The sequence below is a fragment of the Protopterus annectens genome, chromosome 12.part0 (genome assembly GCF_019279795.1).
Source record: "Protopterus annectens isolate FY-2018-M chromosome 12.part0, PAN1.0, whole genome shotgun sequence".
In the NCBI taxonomy this organism is placed as follows: domain Eukaryota; kingdom Metazoa; phylum Chordata; order Ceratodontiformes; family Protopteridae; genus Protopterus; species Protopterus annectens.
This window is the reverse complement of record NC_056746.1, coordinates 647,125,525-647,147,119: the sequence shown is the minus strand read 5'-3', so window position 1 is coordinate 647,147,119 and position 21,595 is coordinate 647,125,525. Positions and strand designations below refer to the sequence as shown.

Here is a 21,595-nt window from a genome sequence, read left to right as displayed (position 1 = left end):
GTTATTGCTGGGGGCGGGGTCAGGTGTGACACTTACTTCGAATGAGACTGATTTGTGGTCAGATCTTACTACGGAAGACTTCACAATGGGGGTGCTACAGATGTCCCCCATACTGGTAAGCACCAGATGATAAAAAAACAGATGATAAATAACATTTTTGTCTACAATGTAAAGTTAACAGATGGTTAATTGGCCATTGTAGTTGTTGTGTGTTTCAGCTTTTCCCAGTTAGGGGTCGCCACAGCGGAACTCCAGTCCGCTAATGATTGGCAGTAGATTTTTACGTGCTGGCTTGCCAGGCCTAACGCACAACCTTCAACGGCGAACGCATTCACGCATGTCGCCACACAGAAGACGCTCTAACTGAGAATCGAACGGGCAACGTCTAACTGTGAGGCGACAACGCTACTGCAGCACCACCACCGCAGTATCATAGTGAAATCTTTCTGCAGGAAGCAATGAAGCTTTATACCCAGGGCCTGCACAAATAAGAACATCATCTGTATAAAGCACATACAATATACCTGTGTGTATTAACATAGTAAAGGAAACTAATTTATGTAAAAAGAAAATATGAGTGGTCCAAGGATGGATACCGGGAGAACGTCATGGATACCTTAGATGCATAGAGGTATTGCACTTTATCATGCCCTCATAATGTTTGAAAACACTTGGTTAATATGCTGAAGAAATTAAGATGCAACAAGAAAGTAATTTGTCTTCAAGTAGTTCTCTCAAGTACTAGAGACTACTCTGCAATCACTTTCTGCTGGTTCTGTAAGACATTTCAATTCTCTGTGATGATCTTTTCTATTAAGGCTAGTTCAATTAACAGCTGTACATTATATAAGTGACTGGACCCCCGTTTGCTAATACTCTACTAGACCTTCAGGTTAAACACTTCTTTTGATGAATAGAAGGAGAAGAACATGGGAGTCATGGATAACAAAAGACCTTTGTTCCTTGCTAAAGTTTAAAGATAAGGCATGGCAGGCTTTGAAAAAATAATATCCCAGTTTCTAGAATATTGCATGTAAATTTAAGAAATGAAGCCAAGGAAGCTGTACTGTGGAAAGACAAAAGGCACCATTTTTCATGGAGATGCAACACAAAGTGTCATGTAACTCCAGAAAATTTATAAGTAGGAGAGATTTTTGGTATTGTGTCACAATAGTTTTGTATCGGTCTCTGCAGAGCTCCCAAGAGAAGTGGAGAACCCTTCAGGAAGCCCATGAGAAAAAAATTTGGAAAATAAGCCATAAAAGAAGTGAATGAGCCATAAAATATGAAAAGGAAAGTAACAGGAGAATTGGAGAACAGTGGTTAGTGCAGAGATGGCCGGCAGTGAACACACATCAACAAGTCACACTGCATATAATTTGGCAAGAAATAAAGCAGAGGAAGTTGGAAGAAGTTCTAGAATGACTTAATGAGCACTCACTCCACTGTCCTGCAAGATTTGGTAGTTGAAAATGAGGAACTGAGAGTTTGAGTGGAGTCAGCTGAAGCCAGGCTGGCCTGTTTAGAGGCAAGAGTGGTCGATGCTGAGGATTATGCACAGCAAAAAAATATAAAAATAATGGGTATTCCAGAGAGAGATAAGAAAGGAGGTGACTGTGCAATAGGTGTCACTTGGCTGCTGGAATTATAGAATAGTATCGCCAAAGCAAATATTCATATATAGAGAGAGCGCATAGCACAACATGATGCTCTGGGGTGAAAATTGCTAAGAGACCTTGACCGATAATAATTAGGTTTCAAACCTATGTGATATGAGAGAAAATCTTAAAGGAGTTGTGGTAGCCAGGGAAGAAACTGAAAATTGGACAGGACTGTGTTTTTGTGGAATGGGTGTTTCCTTTGAGACCAGACAGAAAAATAATGCATTTTTTTCAGTGATTAGAGCTTGAAAGGATATTTTTAAGACTTCTCAGGGAGGAATGGCCAAGACCTTTAATGTTCTGACTGAGGCACTGGAATATATTCAGAAGCCAGTAAATCATGGAATGAATAAAGATTTGTCTGAGGAAGAAGATAATGGAGAACAGATATGAGGTGGCACTGGGGTGGAAGACATAGGGTTACTTCCTTTTTTTTAGAATGCAACAATGACTGAAGGAGAAATTGAAGATAATTCTTGAGATGCGAAAAAGGAAAGATGCAAAGATGAATAAATGAAGAAGGTGAGTGCGGGACTTATTTTGACTGGATGGAAAGCATTATGGAGTGTATAGATAGTGATTGTTGAGCAGATAGACTTTGACTGCATGCAGTAAAATATAGTGGTGCTGATAATGTGAGTAAAAGACTCCAAGAACAATTGTATTTTATTTCGTTTTGTTTGTTTTTCTTTCTAATTCATGGGAGGATTAATAAGGGAATATATGGTATCGGGAGGAGTGATCTTTTGATACAGTGTTGGAAGAAACATATCATGTGAGTGGGAAAGGAAGGCAGGGGATGTCACACATTTGATGAATAAAAAAGAAGGGAAATATGGGCATTCAGTGACAGTTTGAGAAGTGGCACCTGTACATTATGAATTAAGCTCAAGCTTCATAGGGACTGAAATAAGTTGATGGTGGTTAGTGCAGTGAGGGTGGGGATTAACAGGAAGTTACACAGTAAGGAGGGAAACAAGTCAGAATAAGTGACATATTATGGATAGGTAGCTGGCGCAAGCAGTTTGGAGGCATTAAGGAGAAGTAGCATGTAATGGACTAGTGTGGGGTGTAAGAGAATGAAATAATGCCTGCAAGTTACAATTATGCAAAAGGTAGTCCGGACAGCATGAGGATGGGAAGGGACTAGAAGGAGAGTCATTATTTCCAGCAATATACAGGGAAAGGTAAGCATCAGTAAGATAGTGAAGAAAAAGAAAAGCTGACGCATGTAGTTATTAGACCGGAACTTGGATAGGTGAGGGTGATGAAAAGACTTCAATAAGTTCAAATGATTTTAAATGCAGTGGCACATACCTCTCAGCTGTACAGATGTTTGCAGAATGTCCAGATTTTTGTGTCATATATTTGGTGTGTTCCTCCTAAAATATGTACGTTTCTGGCAAATAGCTGAGGATTGACGTCATTAAATAATGACAAACATTTAAGTTTAAGACTCCACATCCTTCAGAAAATTCATACTAAGGAAAAACAAATCATTCTATCAACTTTCTAAGTTTGTAAGAGCAATATTTAAAATCTGCCCCTATTTGTCTCCCCATCATTTTAGGCTTTGCCCAGATTTTTTTTGCTCTAAGAGATGGAGAGGTATGCAGTGGCAGGATGATAAAGGGGAGGGATTAGAGGAGCAAGGATACACAAACTGAAGTTATGGCTGGGAAGATTAGAAAATCAGTGACAAATTTCTAAGAAAAGTTAAATAAATTAGAAGTGTAGAGAGGAAAGTTATATAGGGGTTATTTAAAAGAGTAAGGAGGCTCATAAGAGAGAGGCTATGGGGACAATTTAACAGCTGATGGGAAGAGTATTGGACATCTCAGAGGAAGGGGGCAAGGGGAGAAAATAGCTGATAGATATGAAACAATATTAGCGGTAGTGCAAGAGATAATGATTACAGGTAGGGGCACACAGAGATGGTAAGCTATTACGTTGTGATAGCTATGACAGCACTGACTGCTCTGTTGCATAATGAGGCACGCACAGTAAATTCAACTCTGTTTGAAGAAGTGGTGCATTTATAGCTGTATAAAGTTATTAATGGGGGAAATAAAAGTATGGGGAAACAAGACATAGTTGAGGATTGGGCATGGAAGAAGAAAGATAATAGAGGCACGAGAAGGCAAGAAAAGGAGACAAAACAGGGAAAGAGGTTGGACAGAGTAGTGAAGCAGATGGTGTAGGTAGGTGTTGAGAAGGAAAGAGGGGTAGATGGATATACAGGTGCATCTAAATATTAGGGCATGGACTATGAATGGTATAAGGAATGGTAGTATGAGAGAAAGGGTGTTGGGGCAATTAAGGAGAGCACAGGCACAAGTGGGCCAATTATTGAGACACATTTGGAAGCAAATGAATATAAGCTGTTGAGGAGAGGAGTATTTAACATGGGGGGATACAAGGACAAGGGGAGTTGTTATATTTGCAAAGTGGACCCTCCCACTGAAGTTGGATGATAGACTAGAAGATAGGAAGGGGAGATATGCAGGGTTTAAGGGAATGCTACAGGGAAGATGGATTACTGTTGCAGATGTCTATAGTCTACCCAAAGAAGAGGTCAAAGAAATGAGATCAATACTGGGAGAGATTGTGAGACATCAGGAAGGACTGCCACAGCGAGGTGAGAGGAAACGGACTCAAGGCCAAGGGCTAGAGCAGTTGATGAAGGAAGGAGATTTATGAAGGCATTTTATGAGGCAGTAGTTTGGGTTGATACAAGACGACGAAGGTACAGAAGGCCAGTAGGAGCAAATTATACATTTTTCTCACCAGGACATTACAGTTTGTCACTGACTTGATAGGAGTCATGTTGCAAAGGAGCATTTAGAAAGTATAAGAGAGGTAAGTGTAGAACCTATTACATTCACAGCTTACACAATGATTGGAATAAAACTGGTTTGGGGAAAAGATGCTCAGTTACAGACACATTGGTGAATACTTGCATATTGGGTGGATGATGGGAAAGACAGAAAGATGTTAGAGGATATACTGAAGTCAGTACTGAGGGAAGATATAGTACAGTCAGCAGAGGATAGGGGGAGATTAAAGGAGAGATAAAGGCTAAGATACAGAGTTACCAGAGGGGGAAACAATCTGAAAGGGCAGACTTTGAAAAAGGAGTTAATCTGGTTGCAAAAGTATAGAAAAATACAGAAGACTAAGGTGTAGCAGAGATAGAGTTAGTGAGAGGGAGAAAAGGTAAAGGTTGCAAAATGCAATGATGAGAGGATATGGAACAAAAGAATAGCAGTGAAAAGGGTCTGTTTTTAAGGTGAGCCTGAAGATGACTAAAGCGCTGGCACTTCAGCTGTGACAGCAGGAGGTGGGAAGAGGGATATATGAATTGAGTGACAGGGAAAGGGATAGGCAGAGAGTGAAACTGGGGGATATTTTAGAAGGGCTTAGGACTTTTTATCAGAAGTTATATGGACTATAAGAGGTGGAAGGAAGGAGAGAGGACAGCATGCTAGGAGAAAGGGGAGGCATGGTTAGGAGGATATCAAGGAAGCCGGATGCACAGGATATAGAATTTTTGTAAGGACAAATTGATAGGGAGGAAGTGGAATCAGCATGGAGGAGAATGGCAGTGTGTCTCCAGGAAGTGATAGTCTGCTGGAAGGGGAGAAGTATCTCCTATCTTGGAAGAAGGCAGTAATATCAGTACTGCCATGATTATAAACACTTTATGGTGGTACAGGTGGGAAGAGTAGGAAGGATAATGCCGAAAATTATACACAGACATCAAACAGGATTATTGGATGGTGGTGGATGACAGATAACTCCATTAGAATGCTAATGTTGTTGGAGGAGGCACAGGAGCAGGGGAGGGGGTTAGCCTTAATCTGCCTTCATCCTGAGAAGGCCTGTGATAGGGTGGGCTGGCAGTACTTGATAGAACGTTTGGAAGGAAGTGGGTTTCCATAAAGGTGGGCAGGTATGTTGAGGAAGATTAGTGAATGCGAAAGTGAAGATTAGAGCAAGAATGTCAGATGAGATAAGAATAAGGAGGGGCAATGGGCAAGGATGCCTACTGTCTCCATTGTTGTTTGCATTATATATTGAACGTCTAGTGGAGGGAATCAGATGGTCTGGACTAAGGGGACATGAATGGGCAGGAGGGGAAAATATTTTGTTATATGCAGATGATATATTGGTAACATTTGTGCTGTACATAGATGATTTAGGAAAGTTGTGGAAAATTACATAAGAATTTGGTTAGAAGGCAGGATATCAGATTAATCCAAACAAAACAAGGATTTTTGTAGATGTACAAATAATGAAAAATAGAGTAATGGACTGGGGGACTGGATAGAAAATGAAAGGAAATTAAGTATTTATGAATAAGTTTGCAGGAAACAGTGGAGGATTTCTGTGAAGGAATTCTTCAGAAGGCAAATAAGCAACTGGAGAAAGATAACGTTGGGCTTAGAGATGGATTGGAAAATTCAGGTACTTCAAATGCATATTATGCTTCAATTTGTTTATCTTGGTCAAGTGTTTTGGTACTTCGTAGGAAATAATCTATTAAAAAATGAAACAGTTCATAGGTTCATAGGTTCATACTAGGCTATCTGCCCTAGGGCATTTGTAAGCCTAGCCAGAGTGTGTGTGGCTTTTGCCACCCCTTGGAATGAGAATACTGTGCCCATTTAGGGTTTAGTTTACTGTGTCTCTGTCTAGTAGTGACACAGAGATGACCCCCGGGGTAAATCTATGATCTCCCATCCACTCGTCAAGATTTCTCTTGAAGAGAGTCAGTGAGGGGCTCTGCCTAACATGGACTGGGATTCTGCTCCAGAGTGTAGGGAGCCTTTGGGTTATGAATCTGTCCCTCCAGTACGCCTTATTTATTTCTGTGTTGAGGTTCAGATCTCTCGCTCTCATGGCTCTGGTGGATTTGGATTTCCTGAGGTGGAGTTAAGTAGAGAGTTTGGGTAGGAGGGCAAAAGACCAAGGGTGGGATGGGACATGATCAATGGAACAGTAGAAAAGAGGGGATTGGGAGTCCCAAATCTGAAGAACAGCTATTAGCCTGTTTTCTACCAGCTGTGTTAAGAATAGTGGGTGTAGATATGTAGCAGAATGAAAACAAATGATACTGCTGAAGGAAAGTCATCTGAGAGAAGGAAGAGATATATTAGAGGTCCTATTAGAAAGACATGCAGGAGAAGTCTGACTGAGATGGACAAAGCAAATACAGACAGAAGTTAGGAGAATGTGGAACAAGGATGTGGGAGAAAAGCTGGGGACCAGAATTATACCGATAGAAAGAATGAGGACTAGGGTAGAAAATAAGTCAATGGCATGGTGGTGGTCAAAGAGACAGAACATAGTATTGTGTTAAATACAGGTCAGTGGAAGGCTGAAGAACTGACAGGAACTTAGGAATTGCAAGTAGATATTAATACAGAAAGGGAGTATCAAGGGTTAAAAAATCAATAGAAACAGACAAAGGGGAGTTCAGAAGAAGATACCCCCAAATCAGAGTTAATATTGGAAATAGAAGGCAGAAGAAGAAGAGAGTTGAAGTTAAGGCAGGATTAATGAGAATAGGTAAAAAGTGGCTAAATAGAGTAAATAAACAGACTGAAAGGGAATTGAATTTAAGATAGGAAACACAACCTGGCTAGACTATATCCACAGATGAATGGGGAAATATATTACTGCTCCCAAGATAGTGAAGACTTGAAAGTTTTTGTATCTTTGCATGGAAATGTCTTCAAAATATATTTATATGCCAACTAGGTTAGCTCAAATGTATCCAGGAATAGAAGACTTATGTTGGAGATGTAAAGAAGACAGAAGTACTTGGAATCACGTATTCTGTGAATGTGGGTGCTTGCAGGACTTTAAAGAGGAGCTATCAGTGGTGATAATAAGGGAAAATGGGATGTAGAATATCCAGTTAGAGAAGAAACTATATCTGGTAGGCTATGGAAAAGCAGTGGCAGAAGGTAAAAAAGAAAGCATAGGTTTGTTAAAGACGATTGCTAAGAAAGCAGTGACTAAGAAACAGAAAAGGGAGGAGGCAGCAAAGGGATAGGATATGAAATAGATGATGAGAAGATTGATGGAAGAAGAATGGAGGGATATAGAGAGGAAAACATGCCTGGATTTATGAAAAGATAGGTGGGATGGATGATTCAAAAGGAAGGAGAATAAGGGATTCCAGAAAAGGGATGAATGCCCAATTAGTGATGGTGGGGAGAAAGGGGGGTGGGAGGAAGGGCGTATGTAAATATTTGTAAATAAGTTTAAACTGAGTTGAAAAAAATGGGGGCAAGGGAGGGCTAAGTTTGGGGTATTAGAGCAGTGTAGTAGTTTGCAATAGGAAGGAATTAAGAGTATTATACAATATAGAAGTTTGCACAGAAATATTATACAAAGTGAAAATGGAAACTGATGTTGTTTTCTTTTTCATGGAAGAAATATAATTCCTAGCATTAGGCTGAGTCTGAATATAAGTAAATGGGGAGGGGGTAAATCATTTGGGATGAAATGGACCAGCCGCTAGGGATGGAAGTATGTATTATATACAGAGATTAAGTTATTTTAGAATGGCTGAATAAAGGTGTTATAAAAAAAGAAAGTTTGGAAGTAAATAACATGGAAAAACAGTCTTATATTTATACATCATACCCTGCACAGGTAAGGGTGGTAATGATATAACTAATAAACATTTCAGGGCCATGTTTTTGAACATTCACAGTTACAAAATGATGCTAGCAGTTCTGAAAATGTTTTAATTAATTATCATCCCACACTTCCCCCCTGTACTTGTAGAAGGTCTCTGTGGCCCAGGTTCACAAACTTCTGGATGGCCTATTTGAGCACAGGTGTCAAGACAATCTTTCATCTTGGCTTTTGAAATGATGTATACCTTTGATATGCGCATGACCTACTCATGTCTCTAATATTCAGCTCTGACAGAACTATTTTCCATCCATCTGGAAACATGATATGGCTATCCTCATCCTAAAATCTCCTCCATAAGCTCACTTTTAGACTTTTGTCCAATTTCATTACTTCCCTGATGTTTCAAAATCCTTGCAAAATCATTCACCAAGTGCTAGACTTTGTCAATACACATGTCCTGTTAAATAAATGTGAGGATCACCTCAGATATAAGCATTATTATAGTCATATGGACATTAATTGATTTTGTTCTTAATTCTAGAGATAGACTCTTAATCAATACTCACTTCATTGATCTGAGTGAAGCCTTTGACATGGAAAACAACACATAGCTTTTTACCTCTTTGTCCAGGCTAGGTTGTTGCCCTGGTGTACTCTACTGCTTCGCAAGTTATCTAGACATCATATCATTTCAGATGAAACTATTTGTCTCAGCCTCATCACTGACAAACATTTCTGTGGGTATGCTTTGGAGATCTGTGCTTGATTTCCTTATCTTTTCATCTGACTTATATGTCCTCCTATCAATCTACCTAACCTCTATCTCCTATTCAAACTTTTTAATAACACAAACACTATTTGTACTTGTGTGGACTCTCCTTCTGAGCCTACATTGAAAAGATTATTACTTTGTTGAATTTATCTATGTATTTGCATTTGTGAACTGGGTAGACCCATTATGTTTTAAAAAAGGAATACAAGAGCAAAAGACTGGCGCACACTGCAACATTTGTTTACTTTGCAAGCCAAAATCTGTCACAGAAATACCACTTTAAGTTAAAAAATGTGTAACAATTATTAGAACAAAGAAACGTATAAGGGTCCTTTTACTCTTTTGTAGGACAGAATCATAAATGGATTGAATTTATGAGGGAAATTTGTTAAAAAAAACTGCTGTCATAGTATATGTCATAAGTGATAAATACTATCTGTTAAATTTCAAGATTTCATTATTTGGAAAAATATAACAGTTATGATCAGATGTTTGGTATTTTCAAAATGCTTCATAATGCTAGTTACGTTTAGTAGATGTAAATCAAATTTTAAAATGTTGTCATTTCTTAAAAAGCATGTTTTGAATATAGGCCCATTTCAATTTTAAACCATGATTATGAAGTGTTTATATCTATAATAGCTAAAGGAATGGCAAAGGTGTTGCCAAAATTGATAGATATGGATCAATGTGTTTTTTTGGAGGGGAGACAAACATTTGGTGATATTAATGGAACAATGCTGATCCAGTGGAAGCAGAATGTAAGAAAATACCATTGTGTTGTTGGGTCTTGATGCAGAGAAAGCATTCAACAGAGTAAGCTGGGATTTTAAGAGTAGGGCAATGGTAATAATTTGCATTCCATGACAATATGATAGGATTAATTAGGCAGATATATGAGGGATTGGAGGCAAAAATTATAGTGGGAGGGTTCATCTCTGACAAGTTGTGTCTGAACAGAGGAACCAGGTTGGGGTGTCTTCTTTCCCCTCTGTCATTTGCTTTATATTTAGGGCCATTGACAAAGAAAATAAGGGACTTAGAAATTCAAGGATATTATTGGTATGGTAATTGAGAAAAGTTGGCTTTATTTGCAGACAATATTATTTTGCACCTGAGAAAACCAGAGAAGGACATCTCAGTGTTTCGGAACATTCTGAGACAGTTACAGTTTTTTTAATGAAGATAAAACAAAAGCTATAGCTGTAAACTATCTACCCGTACGTGAATTGGTTCAGCAATATCCATATTCATGGGGACATAATAAAATGAAGTACTTACAATTATGGATTAAAAAGAATTCTGTTGTAACAGCTAAGAATATGTGGGAAAAGACTAAACAAAAGATAATACAAAAACTGAGAAACTGGAAGCTATTTTCTCTGGATATGGATAGCAAGATGCAAGCAGTGAAAATGTTTTTAGTCCCTTTAGTTTTATATACAGGTCAGGTATACATTTATCAAAGAGGAGAAGTTGTAGACAATAATAAAGAGTTGAAGAACTTTGTCTGGGAGGGGAAAAGGACAAGTGTGAAGTGGGACAAGTTGATTCTTTCAATTGAGCAAGGTGGTTTATGATTATTTTATTTGAAGTGATATTTTAGAGCTACACGGTTAAGGCTCATATACATAACACAAGCAGGAAGCTATCATTTAAAGTTGAATGTGATGACGATGATAGCTTAGGGGGGAATTCAAGAAATAAGGAACGGGTGGGATTCTGTATGTAGATCCTTAAGGATTATAATAAAAACTGTACACAATATTGTTTTCATAAAGTTGTTGAAAGCATTCTAAGAATTAAACCAACACAAAAATGGAGAAAGAAGATTTTGCTGATAGGGATGACTGCAATTAGAGGTTCAGAGAATAGGCAAGATCAGGCTGGAATATACTGGGGAAAACTGGCAAAGAAACCAAGGTATCGGGAGCAAATAACTAGAGAAGGAAAAGGTAATAGAATGGGAAGAGGCCAAGAAGACATTTAGGCTGCAGGCTAGATACTGCCTTCCCTATCATGGATTGATATCAGAGTATAGGCAAAGAGAAAGAGATAGGGAATCCTAAGTGAAAGATCTACACTGGTAGAGTTTTAATAGAATCTAGAACAGAAGTTGTTATTATAAAGGGATAATTAGTAGCGCATATAAAATATTGCACGAGAACTATAGGGACCAATCAGAGGAGGTTAGAAAAGATTGGGATGAGAAATTGGACAAGCAATTCACAAGAAAAAAGGACACACACATCTATGACTCTCAAATAAGCAACAAAGTCTAGAAAATTTAGGATTTTTGCTTAGAAGTGTTCACATAGATAATTTATACTCCCAAGCAGACTCCAAAGAATTTTTTCCTCAGGTAGATGCCAAATGTTGGAGATGTGATGGGGAAGAAAAAGGTAACTGGGGACATATGTTTTGGAATGGTAATGAGTTGGCAGACAAAAAATTCCCTGCAGAATACTCTGCCAGAAATATTAGGTGAGCAAATAGGTGTAACTAAGAAAATGATATTTTTATACTGGGATACAGGATCTGAATTTCCTTGACATAGTAAGGTCTTGTTAAGTTTAATTCTGGTGGGTGCCAAAAAAGCAATTACTAGAAAACAGAAATGAAAATCCAAACCAACTGCATTTAAAATATTGTATATTTCAACAGAGATAAAATAACTGGAATGGGATTTTTAGAAAAGAGTAGGAGGAAATATCATAGAAAAATGAACATTGTGGGAACAATACATGAAGCATAATGTTTTGGAGGAGGAGTGAGGTTTAAGGAAGGCAGGAATTGAACAATTTTTGTGATGTTGGATTGAAGATAGTTAAAGGAAAATGTTTTGCAGCATAACTACTTTGCACTATTGACAGTAGGAAAAACTGAATTTGGAAAGTCATCACAAACCCTAATTGCTATGCAAACCAGATTGAACAGGAATGTTTATTTGAAGGGTTTGAAGAATAAGCAGAGGAAAGGACTGCAAGAGAGCAGAAGAAAAGTGGAAGTAAACATTTTTTCCTGCAATAGCCTCACAGCAAGAGGTTCTCCAGTTCAATCATCGGCTGGGGTGCCTTCTGTGCAGAGTCTGTATGTCCTCCCTGTGGTCGCGTGAGTTTCCTCTGGGTGCTCTGGTTTTCTCCCACATCCCAAAGGCATGCTATAGGTGGATTGGACACTCTAAATTGGCCCTAGGCATGAGTGCGTGCATGTGTGCCTTCTGTGGAAGGTTGGGCGCTGGGCTGGCAACTCAATACCGTAAAAAACTCCACTGCCAGTCAAGAGCAGACAAGGTGATCTGCTGTGGGGACCCCTAACTGGGAAAAGCCGAAAGAAGAAGAAGATTATCAAGAAAGGTAAATATGAAACAATTAAACTATAAATAGCACAGAAAGAAGACTACTTAAAAACACAAATAATTAACACTTTCTTATCTTCTCATACTTCAAAGATAAAGGTGTAACAGACAAAGATAAAGCATCATACTGCAAATATTTGTGGCTAATGATCTTGTCCTACTGAGCAAGAAGACAGAATTTGTATATTTATAAATCAGGCCACTGCATTCCTACTATAATGATATGTGAAAATATTTTAATCTGTCAGAACAGGCTGATTTTTTTGCTTCCAGTAACAGAAGGGAAATGGAAAGCATTACTAATTTATTTATTTTTCTTAGAACATTCTTCTAATGGGAGATTTTAATGCTGGTTGCTCTTACGTCAAACCCAGTGACTGGAATAGCATTCGTCTTCGTACTGACTCTCAGTTTAAATGGCTTATTCCAGATGATGCTGATACTACTGTTTCATATTCAACTAGCTGTGCCTATGACAGGTATGAATTTATCTTTTAACTATTGGTATATGTATGGTCTCACAGTGAGAAAAGTAGATAGAAAGAAAGACAATTAGTTCAAACAACTTGCTGTATAGTTTTAAATAAACTGCAACATAATGGTGTATTTATATTTTTATTCAATGCTTTCTTTCCCCATGGTTGCTGAATGTGAGCTCTTTTACTTTGCAGAATCATTATCCAATCTGTTAACATGAGATTTTTTTTTTTTATAAACTCTAACCCCCCTTCCATAACTGTTTGATATGCACTTCATTGAAATGAGCAGTGGAATGTTGGGCCCACTGGGGACAATTCAGACCTCTCAACCTCTCACAGCAAGAAATCTGGACAAAGACATAAATAATGGGGGTGAGGGTGGGACAAAGACCCAACAATAGGGACAATTTTTAAATATTGCTCTTACAAACTTAGACAGTAGATAGAATAACAGGTTTTGCATTAGCATGAATTTTGTGAAGGGTATGGAATGTCTGTCATTATTTTCTGACTTAAATCTTCAATGATTTGGTAGGAAAGCACAATTTTATGAAAAATGGACCTAAAATATGAAGGAAAAATCTGGACATTCTGCAAAAATCTGTACAGTTGAGAAGTATGGGGCACACGATTGTATATATATATATATATATATATATATATATATATATATATATATATATATATATAACGATTTACTATCACTATTTGTGATCAACCAATGTGCGAAACTCAGGTAGCAGAACCGGAATTGCGATTACTGCATTGTCGAACCTTACAATAGCGAACATTCGTTATAACAAGGTTTGACAATGTAGTGCAGATCGCACTTTAGTGGGCATCGGGAAATGTACCCTTTCCTCAGTGTAGTGCGATATCAGAGTTTGTATATATAAGTAGGGGGGTGGGGGGGTGCAGGGGGGCTTGCCCCCCTGCAAAAACTGTTGTAGAATGTTGAGCAGATTGGAAGACGTACTATGTGATCTTTCCTGTTTTGAATATGGCTGTTCGAAAATGTCGATTCGATGTCCACAAAAAACACCATTTAACAATTTTATTGTTCGGTCATCTGTGTTCCGTACAAACGCATCGGCCATATCACCTTCCGACTAATTTGCACTCGGACATGTAATAGTAAACCATATATAACACTCTGTCTATAGTGTGAGGAGTCACAAGCATTGTGGATCAAGCAGACACCCTCCTTCCAGGATGAGTAAGCAGACATTGGCCACTCGCTTATGTTATCTGTGGCCAATTCCTCTACAACCTGGGTTATTAATTAATTCCAGATCATCTGGGCCACAATTGTGCCTTTCTTCCCCTGTGCCATAGAGCTGCCATGCCAGTATTTATATTTGATTTTATCATTTTGAAGTCTAATGACTAATCAGGACTTCTTTTATTTGTGAAATTGCTGCTTCTTCTCTAATATAAATGCCAAATAATGACTTTTGTTCTGATCTTTCACAGTATTTTTTCCAGTGGTGCAGCTTTAACACATTAATGACACTGTTGTTTTTTTCTTTCACAGGATTGTTGTCAGTGGTACTGCCTTAATAAACTCTGTAGTTTCCGGCTCTGCTGTTGTTTTCAACTTTGAATCTGCTTTAGGGATCGGCAACAGTGAGGTAATATTAACATTTGTAGTCTACAGCTATGTCTGCATGGCATGAATACTGTTACATTGCTAACTGATTCATCAAAGACTGCTTAGGTAAGAGTGATCACTTAGAAATATTTATATAGATTTTTATATGTGTGCAAAGCCTGACACAACCTCTGTGTAGTGAAGGGAACCTCCTGGACCCTTCCCTTTACTGTATTAAACTCTGCAGTTTGCTAAACCTCATAAAAGGTTTAAACCCCAAAGGTTTTAATTTGTTTGCAACATTAAGCTATTCAACTTTGCTAAATAGTCTTTGACAAATCATACTGTGAAATGTCATGTTACCAGCCAAGTACTGGTTAAGAACTATTTGTGAATATGCATTTCCTTTTTAGCTGATTGATTTTTCTAATTGATTTTAATAAGTCATTCTTTCAAGTACAATAATTGAACTTAGGCTAATTTTCAGGGAAGTCTGTCCTAGACACAACTGAGTTTCTTTGTCAAGATAATTACAGTGCAGAGTGATCATTTAAGTTCAGGCAGCTGTCAGCTATGTAGCAATGGCAAGTAGGTGTTAGGTGCTACTATAGAGCATGAGAATTGAAAGTTAGGGATGTATTTTAATCATAAAAAATCTGCCAGATGTAGAAAGGGGCAGTCCTCAGTCCAGTATGAGTAAATGAAGAGGCTTACAGAAAAGTATGCAACTGGGAAATACCTGTGAGGATCAAAGGCTATATGCCACAGACTGCTTGCATCTCAGTGTGTTTGAGAAAGACACTAAAAGCTGCAATGGAGAAATCCAATAAAACATCAGTCTCTTTTTAACTGTAATGGTAACAGGAGAATAGGAGCAGCATTAGATAGTGTATAATAGAAGGAGATGTGCTTGGCCTAATCCTAATTGTTGCCGACGTTACATATTGTTTGATGTAAAAGAGCCACTGATTAACAATGATCTTGACAATCTATGTTACCGTCCCTGAAATAACTTGGATGTACTCCAGCTCACAGGTATTTGCTACAGGATGCTCAGCTTTAATTGGCCGGGAAATGCAATGATGAGAATACAGAAATGTGACAGAGACTGAGAAATGTGGAGAAGCAGGGCTGTGGGACTGCCTTAAGGAAGTGCTGAAGAAGAGAAGTCAATCATGTATCAGAAAAAGAAGAAAACTCGAAAAAGAGACAGTCTCGTTTAAGACTGATCTAAGACAGACTATTCCAGAAAAGCAGGAGGCCTACAGAAGAATGAGAAGCAGAGACAATATGATGAAAAGATCCATGAATGTACCATGCAGAAAAGTTTACAAAGGTCGCTCAGATGGCCAAGGTACTCTTACCAGAAGAGACATCTAGCAGATGAGGAGTGAGCAAAAGAATTTTTAACATGATAGAGACCGTAAGAAGAACTGGAAAGATTTTGCTTTATCAGAAGCAGAGGGATGGAAATTTGAAAATTCTGCAGATTGTGGAAAATTACTGAATGGATTATTCCATTTTGTGTGTACATAAGAATGCCAAGGCAGATTACCTAAACAGTAGAGTGTCACAAGGTTTCATTGTGCTAGTCTTCCTATTAGAAGTATGATTATGTCAACGGTACTGTCAGTCTTTTCAAAAGTATGGGAGGGTAGACTGCCATCTGCCCTCTGACCCCACATGAATATGAATATGGCAAGCATGATATTAGACCATCCAAGAGTTATGACATAGCAGGTATGCTACTGAGTTAATTAGAAGAACTATCATTCTAAATAGTGACTTTGTGTTTTTGATTTTTCTATTTAATCTATATATTGTGTCACATAAAATCCCACATCTAGAAATGTTTTGTCTCTGTTTTAGCTCACTCTGTCTTATATCTAATTCCTCCTATATGTGCAATATGCACATGAAATATTTTTACTTCTTTGGTTTGATAAATAGAAGAAAAGTCTTTAATATTTGTTTTATTTTTGTATTTTCAGGCCCTAGCAGTTAGTGATCATTATCCTGTTGAAGTACATCTTCATTAAGACCAAGAAGGATGGGCTCCTTCACACATTATTTTGCAAGCATTATAAAGTTGGGCCATTTTGTTTTCAAGAATCACCTGAAAACTGCAGACAAAAAAGATTATGCTATAGATCTGTGTATCGTGTAATCAAAGAAAAGCATTCTGATATTTGCCATGTAAATACCCTTAGACTGAAATTATAACATTTTGCTTACTTTAATTTGATGACTCTCACTAGACTCTCTTGTAAAACTACCTACTAAAGTATTATCTGGATAATAAAGATATCTTAATTATAGCATTTTCAGCTATTGTTTTATATCAAAGATCATATTTTTTTCAAATGCTTTTTTGACACTGTACAGAAGATTAGGAGTATAGGAATTCAATCTACAGAGTTCTGCAGGGGGCTAGCAGTAAAATAACATAGCATTGCAATGTTACCCAGGCTTAAGGGCCTGTTAGTCATTAATAATATATTCCCAGTACAGGACAAATTACAGTCAACTTTAATACAACATTCTGAGCAACACACATTATCATTGGATGTAGTGATCTTTAGGAATGCTAACATTTCTTCTACTTCACCACAGGCTGCTGTAGCCATCCCTTTCTTTACAACCCTTTTAGTTGCAATCATAGATCAGGGGCTGTCACAAGCTTGCTTAATTCTCAGAGATGCTGTATTTTTTTTGTTTTGTTTTCTTTATTCACCTGATGTTTTCTCACCATCGACCGTTCTGCAATCAGTTGCCCCATAATATCACCAACTTAGCATGGCTTTAGATCTAAAAATAGTACAGACACACCTCTATTAATATTTACTAACACAGTGAACTCACTGAAAACATGAAAGAAAGGTTGTTGCATCTCTGTCCATCGACTAATCAAAAGCCTTTGATGCAGTCTCATACCAAATACAGACAAACTTGTTCAGATCAAAATGACTCAGACTACTATAACTTGGTTCAAAAGCTGCTTGGGTGAATACTCCCAGTGTCCAGTGACAAAATATACACTTATCCTTTCTAATGAATCCAGTTAGAGTTCCTCAAGACTCCGACTAAGGTCCAGTTCTATTTGGTATTTTCATCAATGATATGTGCAAAAATATTAAAATGTAAAATAGTAAAATATGCAGATGACCAACACTTCTCATATCTGACCACAATATAAATGAGCTGTAAATTAAAACCCAAGCATCTTTTAATGATATACACATACGTCTAGAAAACGCTCAACTAATACTTAAGTAATAATCCATGACTGTATTTGGATACATTAGGGTTGATCATAAGGGCAAAGCACGAGTAATCAATCAAAACCAACTATAGGTAAATTCTAATATCTAAACACACAGTCATGGATTATTGCTATAATACAATAACATTATTTAAGAAAGACATTGTTTACCTTTCTTAAATAATGTCTTTGTATAATGGGGCTGTAGTATTCCTCCACATTCTTCCTTGTCTACAGATGAGTATGGGACTTACATTCTGACGCTTCATAATACATCAATGCTGCAGAAGCAATGGAGAAGACAGAATCTCCATTGCTGTTTTTTCTATTTTTTTTTTAACTGCTGAAATTTTGTGAGGGAAACTGCAGAAATACAAGGAAAATCAGGTACATTTCTGATTCTTTAGTTTTCTAGAACGTGCCTGATTTTCTTGTATTTTGCTCTGTCACTCAGCATTTACCATTAGGAAGTCTGGCCTCTCAATGATACTTCAGCGGCCAGATTTTTTTCTTTTGATATATGCTCGATTTACAATGGGCACCCTAGTTGAGCTGTCCCATCAGAGTGTTTGTTTTTGAATAATAATGAGCAGTCATTGCATAATTAACGATAATTAGATAAAACTTAGCTTTCTTCATAAGACAATACTAAACAGTTAAGTTACCATCAATTTCACATCACTAAATAACTCTCAACATTGAACAAGTATCTTGAAGAAAATTACTAGGAGTGTTAATAAACAACTGACTAAAATGTAACAATCATATTGATTATGTAATAGGCAAGACCAATCAGATGCTTGGAATGTTATACAGAGTAAAATCCCGCCTCTTGATATATTGCCTTATTCCCATTGATCATAATACCTTTCACCTACCCTTTTGCATGCTTTTCCAATTTTTAGCAAGATCTATAAGATCAGACTTTTCAAATTAGAACAATGTTGCAGCAAGATTGCTAAATTTGCCTCTAACCAATTTTTTTAAAATCCATCATTCTGTAGCCTTGAGAAATACATAATACTCTCCTAACCACTCAACTAAACGTTGTTCATAATGTCATTTATAAACCTGACAAATATTCAGCACTTATAAAACGTGTACAGGTTTACAATCACAGTACAACTCTTGGGTCACAAAGTACAAATATGATATACAAAAATGTCCTAGAATAATTTTGTTGACTCGTTGTACTCATTTAATGTTACAAAAAACAGGAATGTCATTCCAAATTAAATTTATCTTGAATCTAATCATATAAGTTTGCTTAAAAAACATACTTTCAACAAAAATGAACCTGCCCATGCTCCAATATCATATAATAGGTATGTCTTTTTGATGAATCTCCTTTTACCCTGCCAATATATATGTATACTGTATTAATTCACTTGAATATTACTATATATTGTATTCTTTGTCACTGCTGATGATTGGAGCTTTTCTCCCCGGGCCTCTACTGATAATGGACATATATCCAGTTAGACTAGCCCAGTCAACAAATGTAAAATAAATAAATAATATATATATATATATATATATATATATATATATATATATATATATATATATATATATATATATATATATATATATATATATATATATATATATGGATCTACTTCATATGACTGAAAACTCAAAATGCTGAATTTCATTTGACTGAGACCACAATACTTAATTTTCAAAATAGCGAAAACTCATTTGACTATACTGAAAAGCTTACAATGCTGAATTTCAAAATACTGAATTTTAAGCTAAAGACATGCACACTTACAACACCAAACACTAACTCTTTCCAAAACTTAAAAACTGCTTACCTACCCTCTTAACAGAAACTGGATTATATAAAACCAAACTAGGTGGGGGGGCTATGCCCCCCATACCCTCCAGTGTGGAGGGCTGCGCTCCCCCCTCTAACTCTGTATACTAACTCCAGGATCACACTACATTGGGGAAAAGGGCATATACCTTTTACTTACCTTACAGTACTGTACACATGGCTGCTACTGCCAGGAGCACAGGAAACTTCCACTATATTACTTTAGATACTTCCCATAAAAATGTAAAGAGACAAACCCACATTTAGAAACACTACAACACTACTTTTGACTCTAGTATGGGTATTCTGACAGTTGGCACTTTAAGTTACAGTAATGTTTTTAATCACAAGCAAGTCACAGGTGAAGGGAAACACGCATCACTTCTATGGCTTAAAATTCAGTATTTTGAAATTCAGCATTGTAAGCTTTCAATATAAAGATACTCAGTCAACTGGATTTTCAGTATTTTGAAAATTAGGTATTGTGATCTCAGTCAAATGAAATTCAGTATTTTGAGTTTTCAGTCATGTGAAGTAGACTCATATACATATATTGAGCAGATATTGACAAATTCCTTTTCCGGCTACCAGTTTTTACCTTCTTAATTTCATTATCTCACTTTCTGATATTTTTCTAGTATTCATTAAAGGATAATGTTGATTTATCATTATATACTTACCTTTCTGTCTCCTTCAAATAACTGAGCCACAAGTTGTAACTTTCACTAGTATTTGCTCTAAATGTTTGTGATTATAGTTGATGCTTCCAGTAGTAATAATTACTAGAGGCTCATTTTGAATTGATATTTCAATGCTTTTGCTTAATGTTGATACTTAATTGCATTAATATTAACTGCTTCCTCATTTTGCAAGTAATTTTCCATTATTAATTTATCATTTTTAGCTTTTTGTATCTCTGCAGTTTAGAGGATTTCTTCTCTGGCCTCCAATGAAAAGGGGCTTTAGGCCAAGAGAGACTGTCCTGACTAAGAAATGCAAATAAATAAATAACAAATGTTTTTCCCAGAACTCATAGTTTATAGTTCAAGGTATACCTGCACTGTGGCCAGAGACCATATTAGAACACAGACTCCACATTTATAAAGTCTGCTAAATGGTCAACCCAGGAATCTAAATGCATCTTAATTTTTTGACAGAGTTGGAATTATATATCTGAATTAGGAATTTATTCCATAATGAGCATTCTGTAAGTGAATTTTAAATGTCTTACAATTCTACAAAAAGCATGATGGTAACAAAGACTGCTATCTAAAAACAATCTTTTGGAATATATTAATGCCAAACTCACCAATATTCTTAACTCTTCATTATGTAAAACATTGAACCTCAAATATAATCTGCCTCTTGTAATGTAGTAGTGCATAGAAAATAAGCCTAATAATTGAAGTTTGTTAGAATAGTTAAGATATTGAACATCACATAGGCATCTTGTCAATTTTCCTGTTACTCCCTTGAAGAGAATTAAATCACCCTTAGAATAGCATCACAATTTAAACTTTGAATCAAGAATTGGACACTCACAAGTTGCAAATAATTTTATGAATAAAGTAGAAGATATATTAAATGAAAACATATGAAAATCGGATCACATGTTTTAGGGCTTTAGATATAAGCAGTGAGGTATTGGCTTCAAAATTCAGTTTGTGGTTGATGAGGACACCATGATCTTTAAATTGAGAAAGTGCTTACAATGGAAGTGTTTGTTAATAAGATGTCATGATTGATTCTCTGAGGGAAAAAAGTCACAAAACTGCATTTACTAAAACTAGTATTAAACCCATTCCTATTCAGCCATTTTGATTCACAAGAAAGGCAGTTAATGAACATAATATCTGCATACTTGACAGTTCAAATAATTTTATGTGTAGGCAGAAGAAAATACCATGTTGAAAACTGCTGGTCCTAAAACAGACCCCTGAGTGACCTCTGAATGAACATCATCCCAATGCAAATAATGGCTTCCAATTTTGTGCATTAA

At 36.8% G+C, this 21,595-nt stretch overlaps 1 protein-coding gene across 1 annotated transcript in view; it reads left to right on the top strand.

The window, feature by feature from the left end:
- The window catches only part of LOC122816207 (deoxyribonuclease-1-like), a 136,861-nt gene extending 120,307 nt beyond the window's left edge, over positions 1 to 16,554 (top strand). Inside the window, exons 7-9 of the mRNA XM_044088955.1 lie at positions 12,767 to 12,924; positions 14,459 to 14,555; positions 16,507 to 16,554. Of these exons, the coding sequence (XP_043944890.1) occupies positions 12,767 to 12,924; positions 14,459 to 14,555; positions 16,507 to 16,554 (303 nt within the window). The remainder of the gene's footprint in view (positions 1 to 12,766; positions 12,925 to 14,458; positions 14,556 to 16,506) is intronic.
- The last annotated feature ends 5,041 nt before the right edge of the window (positions 16,555 to 21,595 follow it).